The 13,874-nt window shown below is 48.8% G+C and overlaps 1 protein-coding gene across 1 annotated transcript; it reads right to left on the bottom strand.

Moving 5' to 3' along the window:
• Positions 1-6,886: 6,886 nt before the first annotated feature.
• On the bottom strand, positions 6,887-7,477 carry LOC109752152 (uncharacterized). The gene has a single exon (XM_020311028.1). It carries the CDS (start codon positions 7,475-7,477, stop codon positions 6,887-6,889), a length of 591 nt encoding a protein of 196 aa, XP_020166617.1.
• Positions 7,478-13,874: the final 6,397 nt, after the last annotated feature.

The following is a 13,874-nucleotide window of genomic DNA, read 5'->3' on the forward strand; positions in this document are numbered from 1 at the left end:
TGAGTTTTTGCAAAACAGATGACTTAAAAACTTAGTTTTAGTTCTTCACAGAAAGCATTTCGGATCTACCGATTTGTAAACTCGGTGATACCGAAGCAGCTTTTGGAACCTGAACTAGTGAACTTCGTCACACCGAGTCACAGTTCGGTGGTACCGAGACTGCTAGGGTTTCACAGAGAATCGAACTCGGTCACTCCGATTTGCAATTTTCGGTCAGACTGAAAATGTGTGTGCTCTGGCCTAAGCCAAAATCGGTGAGACCGATTTCTACAACTCGGTCGGTCCGAGATGAATTCGGCAGAGACCTAACCCTAAAATTTCAAATCAAAACTAATCTACGGGACTTTTTCGCTGGACAGGATGATTTCAATTATGGCAAGAAACATGGCAGAGCAATGTGCTAGGAATCGGAGTTAAGATTAGCACAATGATCAAGTCCGTACCCTAGTGCAGCGACGAACTTGCTACGGCGGCAACGGTGGAGAAGATTTCCGTTGTCAGCGGCGGAGACAAGCGGCGGGAGGTCGCTGGCGACAAGAGGACAATCCAGAGACCAGAGGAGGCAGAGTAGGTTACGCGCGGGTGAAGGGGTTCGGAGAAATTTCCAAATTTTGACCCAGCGGTATATATAAGTGTGACCGAGTGGAATGACTCGGTGGCACCGAGATGCAAAACTGCAAGCAGTTACTGCAACTCGGTGTGACCGAAAAGTTCTAATCGGTTGCACCGAGATTGAAAACCCTAGATCAACTTGGTGACTCGGTAGAACTGAAGAGGATGAATCGGTCAGACCGAGATGCACAAAGAGGTTTTGGAGGTTTAAGTCTATGACGAATCGGGATCTCCGAGTGCTCCTCACACAGAGTGGTTCGAATCTGACTTGATCAAACTTTGTGATGTAGCATGAATAGAGTTTGAGACGAGACAAGTATAGATAGCTAGAGGGTGTTCTTAGGCATTCTTGTCCATCCATTTGGCAAAAGAGAAAGAGCCAAACAATCATAGCAACAAATGGATGTCCTCGAATGAGTAAAATATGCATCCAACATGCTCACACAATAAAATAGCAAATGAAATATGTGTCAAAGCATGCACAAACATTCTAGCATCTATCAAGCAATTGGCGATGACTAGGTCATCTATATATGAGTACATTGACTTAGGAGTCAAATGAGAACATTTGATCATAGGTCATACTCATCGTTTAAGCACAAGTGGGGTTACCACTTTTACATAAAGCATTGTTGTGTTCGCACCATTAGAGTTGCTTGAGCTCATTGATTTGAGTAAAGCTCCCCCTAGATGTGATATTCCCCCTAAAGGGAATGAACTAACCTTGGGTTTTGTCGATGATGACTTCATGTAGGTGTTGAAGATGTAGATGCTCAATGTTGATGTAGATCATTTGGAGCAATCCTTTGGCGTGAGTTGCACTTTCAATACCTACACGGGTTAGTCCCACAAGGAACAAACAAGGATATCCATAGACATAGAGTGATGCATACACAAAATGATGTCTATGAAGTCATTAGGTTACCTTGTCCCTTGTCTTACCAACAAGAGGGTTTGTGACTCCTTGAACTAGTGCAAGATATGGAAGTTGTTTGCACTTGTCCTTGGCAAAATGAAAGGAGTGAAGTATGTTGGCAGAGTCACCCTCAAGAACTCTCTAGTTCTTCTTCTTCTGGACCCACACCATCTTGATGGGAATCCTTGGAGTCGTAGTTGTACTTGATGAAGTGGAACTTGATGTAGTCTTGGGAACCCACTTGACCAAGGCCTTAGGTGCTTCTTCAAATGCATCAATTTCCTTACGAAGCTTATCCTTGCCTTTTTGCTTGTGGTCTTGTGGTGGAAGATCATCTTGAGCTTGTGTTCCTTTGAAGGAAGTAGGATCATACTTCTCTTGTTGAGGAACAAACTTTGTCTTGGGGTATTGATCTTCTTCCCACTCAACTCCATTGGCATTGCACTTTCGTTCAAAACCAACACCTTGATTCTTCCGGTGTCTTCCTTGCTTGCGCACAATTTCCTCAAATTGCTTACTTCCGGCAAGACTCTTGTAAACACCTTTCTCTATGATTCCCTTCAATAAGCTATTTTCTTGCTCAAGTGTAACTTGGCTAAGAGAATCATTAGTGGAATCAAGAGAACTACTAGAAGCATCAACATTGGATTTAGCATGATTGTTCTTACTACTAGATGAAGAATCTTCTTGTTCTTGTTGCTAGATTTAACTTGCGGCATGTAAGTAGACAAGAGTAAATGCTTGGCAATGTAAGAAGAACTTTTCTTGCGAAGATCATCATTGATTGCCTTTAAAAACTCATGCTCTTGCTCAAGGTTGAGCTTTTCAAAGCGTAGCTTATCATGAGTCTTTAAAAGTTCTCGATGATTTTCCAAGGTAGTTTCATGAGCTAACTTAAGAGTGTTTAGTTCTTTGGTTAGACGCTCAATCTCCTTCTTATCATCATCATTCGTTTTATCTTGATTAGCATGATTAATTGACGTTTCATCATAGTTTTCATCACTAGAGTTGTCAACGAGTAAATCATCATCACCTAGCAAATCATCTTCATCACTATTGAAATCAACATGCTCGGGATGTGTTACCTTTGGACCTTTGGTCATGAAGCATCTTCCAATTCCTTCATTTGGTGAGTCAAATATGTCATAGGAGTTGGTTGACACAAGTGCTAGACCAGCAACACCTTCATCTTGAGTATATTCGGAGTCGGAGTGATAACTTCTTTCGGAGTGATTGTCGGAGTCGGAGCCGGATACCCACTCACCAACATGAGCTTGATGTCTTCTTTTTGTGTAGATCCTTGATGACTTTTCCTTTCTTTCCGAATCCTTGCTTCTCCGAGAGGGTCTTCATTCATAACGATCATCTCTACTCCTCCTTTCTCTTGGTGGTGATTCTTCTCTTCTACTTCTTCTTTTGGGAGAATCTTCTCGTCTTTTGTAGGGGGCCGTACACTCATTGGAGTAGTGCCCGGGTCTTCCACAATTGTAGCAATTATGCTCACGACTTGAAGATCTTTTGTCATTGTAGGACCTTGACTTGGAACTTCTTTCTTTGCTTCTACTCTTGTAGAACTTGTTGAAGTTCTTTACCATTAGGCTCAATTCTTCATTGAAGTTTTGTTTCTCACTTGAAGATGTGGGAGTATCACATGAGGCTTTGTAAGCACCACTTGACTTGTTGTGAAGCTCTTCCTTATCCTTGAGTGACATCTCATGAGCAACAATTCTTCCAATGACTTCCGTTGGCTTGAGATCTTTGTAATTGGGCATCATTTGGAACAATGTGCACACGGTATCATATTTTCCATCCAAGGCTCTTAGGATCTTCTTGATGATGAATTTGTCACTCATCTCTTCACTTCCTAAGCCGGCAATCTCATTTCTGATGAGAGCAAGCCTAGAGTACATTTCAGCGACACCTTCACCATTCTTCGTTTTGAACTTGTCAAGTTGACTTTGAAGCACATCCAATTTGGATTCCTTGACGGAGTCGGTACCTTCGTGCATATCAATCAAAGTATCCCAAATTTCCTTTGCATTCTCAAGACGGCTGATTTTTTTAATTGTTCGGGGCACAATCCATTGAAGAGAATATCACAAGCTTGAGCATTGTATTGTAGCATCTTCAACTCTTCCGCGGTAGCATCACGGTTCGGTTCTCTCCCATCAAAGAATTTACCTTGCAAGCCAATACACACAATAGCCCAAACGGCGGGCTTATGTCCAAGAATATGCATTTTCATCTTATGCTTCCAACTAGCAAAATTAGTGCCATCAAAGTAAGGACCTCTACGGTGGTAATTTCCCTCGCTAGACGCCATACTCTCCTAGGTTGTGAAACCAAGGCTATGACCACCAAAAGCTATGGAAATCAAAGCAAATGGAGACCAAAACTCTGATACCACTTGTAGGATCGAAAGTATGTCTAGAGGGGGGTGATTAGACTACTTGACCAAATAAAAATCTAGCCTTTTCCCAATTTTAGTTCTTGGCAGATTTTAGCAACTTAGCACAAGTCAAGCAATCAACCTATACATGCAATTCTAAGAGTATAGCAGCGGAATGTAAAACAATTGCACATGAAGGTAAAGGGATGAGATTGAGGGAGCAAACGCAATGTTGACACAGAGATTTTTTATCCGTCGTTCTGATAGGTGGTGCTATCGTACATCCACGTTGATGGAGACTTCAACCCACGAAGGGCAACGGTTGCGCGAGTCCACGGAGGGCTCCACCCACGAAGGGTCCACGAAGAAGCAACCTTGTCTATCCCACCGTGGTCGTTGCCCACGAAGGACTTGCCTCACTAGGGTAGATCTTCACGAAGTAGGCGATCTCCTTGCCCTTACAAACTCATTGGTTCAACTCCACAATCTTTTCGGAGGCTCCCAAGTGACACCTAGCCAATCTAGGAGACACCACTCTCCAAGAAGTAACAAATGGTATGTTGATGATGAACTCCTTGCTCTTGTGCTTCAAATGATAGTCTCCCCAACACTCAACTCTCTCTCATAGGATTGGATTTGGTAGAAGGAAGATTTGAGTGGAAAGCAACTTGGGGAAGGCTAGAGATCAATATTTATGTGGTTGGAATGGAATATCTTGACCTCAACACAAGTGTAGGTGGTTCTCTCTCAGAAAATATGTATTGGAAGTGTAGGCATGTTCTGATGGCTCTCTCCACAAATGAAGAGTGGGTGGAGGGGTATATATAGCCTCCACACAAAATCTAACCGTTACACACAAATCACTAAACTCGGTGGACCGATTCAGAGAACTCGGTCAGACCGATTTAGTTCAAAATGTGAACGTTAGGATTCTCGGTGGGACCGACATGTCAACTCGGTGGGACCGATGTCATTAGGGTTAGGGCATAACGTAATCTCGGTGAGACCGATTACACAAACTCGGTGAGACCGATTTTGGTAATAGCCAAATAGAGAGTTGGTCAGACAAACTCGGTGTGACCGATTCGCTCATCTCGGTTGGACCGAAACATTACAAAAAGGAAACAGAGAGTTTGCATTGCAATCTCGGTGGGACCGATCGCTCATCTCGGTTTGACTGAGACATTACGAAGGGAAACAGAGAGTTTGCAATCCCATCTCGGTGAGGCCGAGATCTCTATCGGTGAGACCGAATTGATTAGGGTTTCTGGCAGTGGCTATGTCAACTGAACTCGGTGGCTCCGGATGGAAAGATTCGGTGCGGCCGAGTTGGACTTTTTGGTTTAGGACATATGTGGATATGAGAAAGTAGTGGAGGTTTTTGGAGCATATCACTAAGCATTTTGAGCAAGATCCTCATTAAGCAACACCTCATCCCTTCTTAATAGTATTGGCTTTTCCTATAGACTCAATGTGATCTTGGATCACTAAAATAGAAAATGTAGAGTCTTGTGCTTTGAGCTTGAGCCAATCCTTTGTCATTAGCATTTTGAAGGGTCCACTTTCTAATCCATGCCATGCCAAACATTGAGCTTTCCTGAAATATTTATCTTGGAATAGCATTAGCTGAATGAGCTATATGTTGTTAGGAATTACCAAAACCACCCAGGGATAGTTGCACTTTCAATTAGCAGTAGCGAGTAGAGAAAAGTTAGCAGCAGCCTGCCATTAGCAGTAGCGCGGCCCAATAAAGTGGGCTAGAGCTATGAGCAGTAGTGCGCTTTCATACTGCTCGCTGCTGCTACGCTTGTATAGCAGTATCGCAGGCAGACACGCGTTGCTGCTACTGGTTAGCTGTAGCGCCGTATCAGTAGCGCGGGACCCCGCGCTACTGCTATAACTAAAACCCGCGCTGCTGCTAGGCTTTTCCCTGGTAGTGCCCCGAGGCCGGAGGGCGGCACTCTGGAGACTCCGGGGCATGTACAGCCCCACTCATTATTACGTGAGAGTGTCACGAGTGGAGACCTTCACAGGCACTGGGCCTTGCTTCATGGGTAGAACTTCCGGAGGTGCTGGATGTTCCAGGCGTTTTTGATGGGGACCCCGTCCTGCGTCCCCAGGCGCGCGGCGCCAAGCCTGGAGACGCGGGCGGCCCTAAATGGGCCCTCCCACATGGGTGAAAGCTTATGCAGCCCTTCCTCGGAGAGCACCCGCCGTAGGACAAGATCACCCACCTCAAGCGTCCTGGAGCATACGCTGCGGTAGTGATACCGCCGCAGTACCTGCTGGTACCTTGCAGCTCAGAGCGAGGATTGACGGTGGCGTTCCTCTCCCAGCACGAGATCCATCCCCCGCGTGGCATCCTGGCGTGCCTCGTCAAACGCCAAGACCCGCGCGGAGCGATGCCTGACCTCATGTGGGAGAACCGCTTCAGCTCCGTAAAAGAGGAAGAATGGAGTTTTGCCGGTCGGCTTGGTCGCGGTGGTGCGGATGGACCACAGCACAGACTAGAGCTCGTCCAGCCAGCCCCTGCCGCAGGCTTCGAGCTTCTTCTTGAAAGTCCTTGCTTTGAGGCCCCTCAGAACCTCTGCGTTTGCGCGCTCGGCTTGTCCATTGCTCCTGGGGTGTGCCACTGAGGCGTAGCATATCTGTGTTCCAAGATTAGCACAATATGTTTTGAAAAGGTTGCTGGTGAACTGTGAGCCGTTGTCGGTGATGATGCGATTAGGGACTCCAAACCGGCTCACGAGGCCCTTGATGAGCTTGACCGCCGAGCCAGCCGGGATGGTAAGGACTGGCTCCACCTCCGCCCACTTGGTGAATTTGTCGATGGCGACATAGAGGTAGCGGTAGCCCCTGGGTGCTCGAGGGAACAGTCCCAAGATGTCCAACCCCTAGACTGCAAACGTCCACGAGAGTGGGATAGTCTGGAGGCCCTGAGTAGGCTGGTGGATTTTCTTGGCATGGAACTAGCAGGCTTCACAAGATCTCACCAGCTCGGTTGCGTTGTTGAGTGTCGTGGGCCAGTAGAATCCGCTGCGGAACGCCTTGCCCACCAAGGTGCGCGATGACGAGTGATGTCCGCAGTCCCCACCCTGTATGTCGGTTAACAGCTCGCACCCCTGCTCCCTGGAGATGCATCGCAAGGAAACATCGTTTGGTCGTTTTCGGTATAGCTCATCATCCTGCATGCAGTAGGTTGTGGCCTGCCGAGTCCCGCGCTCCGCGTCTTCCTCCTTCTCCGGCAGGGTTCCTTGTAGCAGGTACACCTTGAATTCTTCGGTCCAGCACCCTTCCTGAGGCTCGAGCACGAGGAGCAGGCGTGCTCCTGAGGTCGGGCCGCAGGCGGGGGCTCCCGAGGTTGGTGGCGGGGGAAGCTCCTCCTGAGGCGGTGTTGGCACCCCAGCCGGAGGGGCTGCTAAAGGCTTGAAGAGTCGCTCCTCGAAGACGCCGAGCTCCTGCAGCTGGCGTTTGGACGCCCTCTTAGCGATATCGTCGGCTTCCTTGTTCGTGCCGCGAGGTACGTGCTGCAGCTCTAGGCCCAAGAATTGTTTCTCCATCTTGCGTACCTCTGCCAAGTATGCCTCCATGTGTTCATCCTTCGGCTCGTACACTTGGTTGGAGAAGTTGACGAGGAGCTGGGAGTCGCCCTTGATGGTAAGGCACTTCACTCCTAAGGCGGCCGCGGCCCTGAGGCCGGTGATCAAGCCTTCGTACTCCACGATGTTGTTGGAGACCTTCTCGCAACGTTGGAAACAGAGCTGCATGGCATAGTAGAGCTTGTCTTGGGTGGCCGAGATGAGCACGGCTCTAGCCCCTGCTGAGGGAGTCCCGGATTAAGGGGTCCTCGGGCGTCCGGCCTAATATCCATGGGTCGGACTGATGGGCCGTGAAGATACGAAGACCGAAGACTATATCCGTGTCCGGATTGGGCTTTCCTTGGCGTGGAAGGCAAAATAGGCGACCAACTATGAAGATTCCTTCTTATGTAACTGACCCCATGTAACCCTAGATCTCTCCGGTGTCTATATAAACCGGAGAGCATAGTCCGGATAGGACACATTCATTACCATATATTCACTTAGGCTAGACTTCTAGGGTTTAGCCATTACGATCTCGTGGTAGATCAACTCTTGTAATACTCATATTCATCAAGATCAATCAAGCAGGAAGTAGGGTATTACCTCCGTAGAGAGGGCTGGAACCTGGGTAAACATCGTGTCCCCCGCCTCGTGTTACCATCGATCCTAGACGCACAGTTCGGGACCCCCTACCTGAGATCCGCTGGTTTTGACACCGACATTGGTGCTTTCATTGAGAGTTCCACTGTGCCGTCGACGGAAGGCTCGATGGCTCACCTTGTCATTAAAGACAACATTACTGCCGGGGTAGTTCTGGCCCCGGGCCGAACCCTCCGGCTGGGCGACTTCACCATGATCGCCCGTTCGGCCGCGGAGCCGACGGTGACCTCTCGGGCCATCGAAAATCCCCTTCGCATCAACTTCGAGCACTCCAAGAAGATGGATCCAGTTGAGTTCTCGTCCTTAAATGAGCTCCTAGATCGCATCGCTGCTTTGGGAATCGCCACCGACTATGATCAGATCGGGCCTAAAACCGATCAGGGAGAAACCGAAACTCCGCCGGTGACCCACCAGATTGCGGTAGTCGTTGAGCAGGAGGGCGAGTCCTCTTCTATATTGAAGACGGACTATGTTCGGATCGCCATTCATGAAGAGCCGGATACTCACCCGTGAAAGGATGCAACCAGCCCTCCGAACATAGCATCAGACGGCGGTCCCAAACGATCAGAAGATATTCCGGAACCCGGACTGTCCAGTCCGAAAGATCGTCAGATTCCGGCCAATCAGTTAGGTCGAGGTTCAGATTTAATTCCACCCACCCACCCGGATATAGAGGCTCTCACGAGCATAAAACAGCAGTCTCAGGAAAAGATCCACCACTTCTGGGCCAGATTCCTCCATGTCAAGGACAAGGTAAAAGATTGCCGTGATGAGGACGCAATATCGGTGTTCTGCAAAAATTGCGCGGACGAAGGAATCCTCAACGCCATCAATCGCCGCCGCATACCGAAATTTGCTGACTTAGCAACCATCGTACAAAAGTACTGTGCGATGGAAAGCGCCTGGGAAACTCGGGCAGCTCGCTGGGAACCACCAGCCCCAACCCAACTCCCCCTACAGGTGAAAAGGGCGTACCCTCGTGGCACGCCCAGTCCCACAGTCAAAAAACACAAAGCTGCCATACAGCACGGCACCGTTGTGGAGGGGTGGCTCGATGGCCCATGCAAAATACATGCAACAACAGATACTGTGGCAACCCACAGCCTTAGAGCATGTTGGATACTACGACAGGTAGCCAAGAGTGGCGAGGACATCCTTATAAAGGACACCCCAGAACAGTACCCCCCAGAAGATGACGACCCAAGAGTATTGACAGTCTTTGAGACATTCGCTTCAAATAACAAACGCAAACGGGCACTTCGTGAGCTCAACGAAGTCTGCCAAATTGCTGTAATAAACCCATGGAACGACACGGCTATAACATTCAACGCCGGTGACGAACCAAAGTACAGAACAGTACGAGCACCAGCCGCATTAGTCCTCAGCCCCATCGTGGATGGGTTTCGACTCACCATGGTCCTCATGGACGGTGGTAGCGGACTAAATCTCATTTATGAGGACACACTCCATAAAATGGAAATAGACAGGAGCCGCATCAAACAAAGTAACACAACCTTCCGGAGAATTATTCCTAGTCGGGAGGCGCGATGCGCGGGCAAAATCACACTTGACGTGGTATTCGGCACGCCGGAGAACTATCGGTACGAAGAAATAACCTTCCAAGTGTCCCCTTTCAGCAGCGCATATCACGCCTTATTGGGGCGGGATGCTTTCACACGCTTCCAAGCTATACCTCACTACGGATATATGAAGCTCAAAATGCCCGGACCAAACGGTATAATCACTCTCGTTAGTGATCAGGACATAGCACTCCGCGCTGAAAACAAAACCGCATCCCTGGCCCTGGAAGCGCTATCCGAAGCCCTCGCGGCCGAAGAATTAGCTGCACTACACTCCACAGTGGACAGGGACGATGTGATCCTCGACAAACGCCCCAAATCCACCTCATTCAAACTAGCAGAAGAAATAGTCAAATTCCAGGTCCACCCAACGGACCCCAAGAAGACAGCATCTATCTGAGCTCAACTGACACCAACAGTTGACGCCGCACTACGAGAGTTCCTGCGCGAAAACTGGGACATATTTGCCTGGCACCCTCCAGATATGCCAGGGATCCCACGCAAGTTGGCCGAACATAGCCTCAACATATTAAAAGGATTTAAACCAGTCAAGCAAACACTGCGACACTTTTCCGAACCCAAGCGACAAGCCATGGGGGAGGAGCTAGCCAAGCTCATTGAGGCCGGATTCATTAGAGAAATCAAGCATCCGGACTGGCTGGCAAACCTAGTGATGGTACCAAAGAAAGATAAATCCTGGCGCATGTGTGTCGATTTCAAGGATCTCAACAAGGCTTGCCCTAAGGATCCTTTTCCCCTTCCCCGCATTGATCAAATCATTGACGCCACCGCAGGACACGACTCACTGTGTTTCCTCGATGCATATTACGGATACCATCAAATGAAAATGAAGGAATCTGATCAAGCTGCAATAACATTTATTACCCCATACGGGCCATTCTACTACAATACTATGCCCTTCGGGCTCAAGAACGCCGGCGCGACATACGAACGCATGATTCAAACATGCATGGAGAAACAGATCGGCAAAACGGTAGAAGCTTATGTTGATGACGTCGTCATTAAGACTAGGCATGTCGAAACACTAATAGACGACTTACGCCTCACATTTGACAACCTCCGAGCATATGACACTAAGCTCAACCCGGAGAAGTGCGTCATCGGCGTCCCTGCTGGAAAACTGTTGGGCTTCATAGTTTCCAATAGAGGAATCGAAGCAAATCCGGCTAAAATCCGAGCTCTGTCACAGCTAGCTACACCAACAGACCTCAAACAGGTCCAAAAACTGGCAGGGTGCGTGGCAGCACTAAGCCGCTTTATCTCCAGATTAAGAGAAAAGGCACTCCCACTCTATCGCCTCTTGCGGCGCATGGATAACTTTGAATGGACAGACGCGACGACTGCCGGACTGGAGGAAATAAAGACCCTCCTAGCAAGCAATCCAATCCTGGCTGCACCAAACGCAGGCGAACCCATGTTGCTATACATACCGGCAACACATCAAGTGGTGAACGCCGTGCTCGTCGTCGAACGAGAACAGGACGGACACAAATTTCCGCTCCAAAAGCCGGTATACTACGTATCCACCATCCTCACACCATGCAAATCCCGGTACCCTCACTATGAAAAGATAGCATATGCAGTCTTCATGGCATCTTGAAAATTGCGACACTACTTTCAGGAGTGCTCGATCACGGTGGCTTCCGAAGTGCCCCTCAATGATATAATCAACAACCGGGATGCAATAGGCCAGATTGCCAAATGGGCCATTGAGCTCCTGCCATTCGACATCACGTACAAACCACGTCGAGACATCAAATCCCAGGTACTGGCTAACTTCGTCGCCGAATGGACAGAGGCCGAACTCCCTAAAGAGTACGGCGCATATTCCAACTGGGTGATGCATTTTGACGGCTCCAAAATGTTGGCAGGGCTAGGGCAGGTGTCGTATTAACGTCCCCCACAGGAGATATCATCCAGTACGTACTCCAAATATTATACAAAGACTCCAACAACGCAGCCGAATACGAGGCCTTGCTACATGGCCTTCGGATGGCCGTATCAATGGGCATACAACGCCTGGAGGTGCACGGGGACTCAAACCTCGCAATATCCCAAATTAATGGATACTTTGATGCCAAAGATCCAAAGATGGCAGCTTATCGCAATGCCGTCTTGAAGATGTCGGCTCGATTCGAGGGGCTCGAATTTCATCACGCCGCCCGCGAAAGTAATCAGGCGGCAGACGTCCTTGCTCACATCGGCGCTAAGCGCGACCCCATTTTACCTAACATCTTCCTCGAAAGGCTCTTTAAGCCATCCGTGGTGTGGCAAGGGGGAGACAGCAACGACAGTCCCATTCCGAACACAAACACAGATAGAGAACACGCCGACGTCATCGGAGGCTCAGCCACTAAAATAACACCATCGGCCCACCTCATCATGGCAGTAATTGCCCCATGGACCGAAGCATTCCTGGCCTACCTTAATAGGAAGGAGCTCCCAGAAGATCAGAACGAGGCTCGCCGCATCGTCTGGCCTTCGAAGGCCTATAAAGTTCACGAGGGAGAGCTCTACAAGAAAAGCACCACCGGAGTCCTTCAAAGGTGTATCTCTGAGGAGGAGGGGCGGAAACTCTTGGCAGAAATTCACACCGGTCTCGGTGGGCACCACGCCGCAGCCCGGGCACTTGTTAGCAAGGCCTTCCGGACAGGATTCTATTGGCCTACGGCCCGGGCTGACGCACAGGACCTCGTCAAGCGATGCGTTGGATGCCAACTCTTCGCCAACCAAAGCCATATGCCCCCAACTGCCCTACAAACAATCCCCATTACATGGCCCTTTGCGGTCTGGGGCTTGGACATGGTTGGACCCCTTAAAGGGGGAAGCCATAAGAAAAAATATCTGCTGGTCATGGTGGACAAATTCACCAAGTGGATAGAGGCTAGACCAGTTAAAACGGCCGAGTCCGGACCGGTGATCACATTTATATCTGATGTGGTGCACCGTTATGGTGTACGACACAACAACATCACTGATAACAGTTCCAATTTCATAGCTGATGAGGTGAAAACCTGGTGTGCTAATCTGGGCATTAAGCTCGATTACGCCTCTGTCTACCACCCGCAAACAAACGGTCAAGTCGAGCGAGCTAATGGTCTTATTATGAGCGGCATCAAACCCAGGCTAGTGCGTTCTTTGAAAGAATCAGACAAACACTGGGTCGAGGAGCTTGACTCCGTACTTTGGGGGCTGTGGACCATACCCAACCGTACTACCGGATACACACCTTTCTTCATGGTGTACGGTGCAGAGGCTGTATTGCCCTGCGATATTATACTTGACTCACCTCGAGTGCGTATGTACAAAGAGAAAGAGGCCAAGTTGGATCGGCAGGACAGCCTAGACGCCCTGGAGGAGGAGCGCGACCTTGCCAAAGCCCGTTCAGCATTTTATCAGCAGCAGGCTCGAAGATATCAAAGCAGAGAAGTACGGGCCAAGACTTACAATGTTGGCGAACTCATTCTACGCTTGCCGGAGAAGAAAAAGAACAAACTCAAGCCCAAATGGGAGGGTCCCTTCATAATTGACGAAGTTCCTACCGGAGGAGCGTATCGTCTTCGTAACGCATCAGACAATCGCCTAGAGCCGAACCACTGGAACGCGGCCAGGCTCCGAAGGTTCTATGCCTAGCGCCGAACTCTTTGTTAGTCTCCTTCTCCCCTATAGTTTCCATTACTTTTTCTCCCTTTTACACAATTCCTTTTTTTCGCTTTAAAGCTCTCATTCGGCTTGACCGAACACTGCTGACGTACGAATTTTTACATATGTACGCCCATCATACCTAGGGCCTTCTTTAACAGAAGCTTAGTAATACTATTTTCTGAGCATCAAGCTCATCATACATACGCGTTCTTCCCGTATGCCTTTTCTTCACCATTATATGCATCGATATGACTTAAGTTTTGGCCAAGCTGGGTTGCCTGGCTCCTGTGTTTACCCCTACGTTCCCGATTGTTCGGCTATGCAGTAAAGGGAGAACCTCTATGATTGTTACTGCCGGGTTATCCAGATATGTACCTCAGACTGGGTGAAGCCGAAAGCTAGCGTTCTTAAGGGAATATTCGGTCGGTGGATGAAAAATACTCTTTGCACTCACTCTATTGTGAACCCCC

The sequence above is a fragment of the Aegilops tauschii genome, chromosome 1 (genome assembly GCF_002575655.3).
Source record: "Aegilops tauschii subsp. strangulata cultivar AL8/78 chromosome 1, Aet v6.0, whole genome shotgun sequence".
NCBI lineage: Eukaryota > Viridiplantae > Streptophyta > Magnoliopsida > Poales > Poaceae > Aegilops > Aegilops tauschii.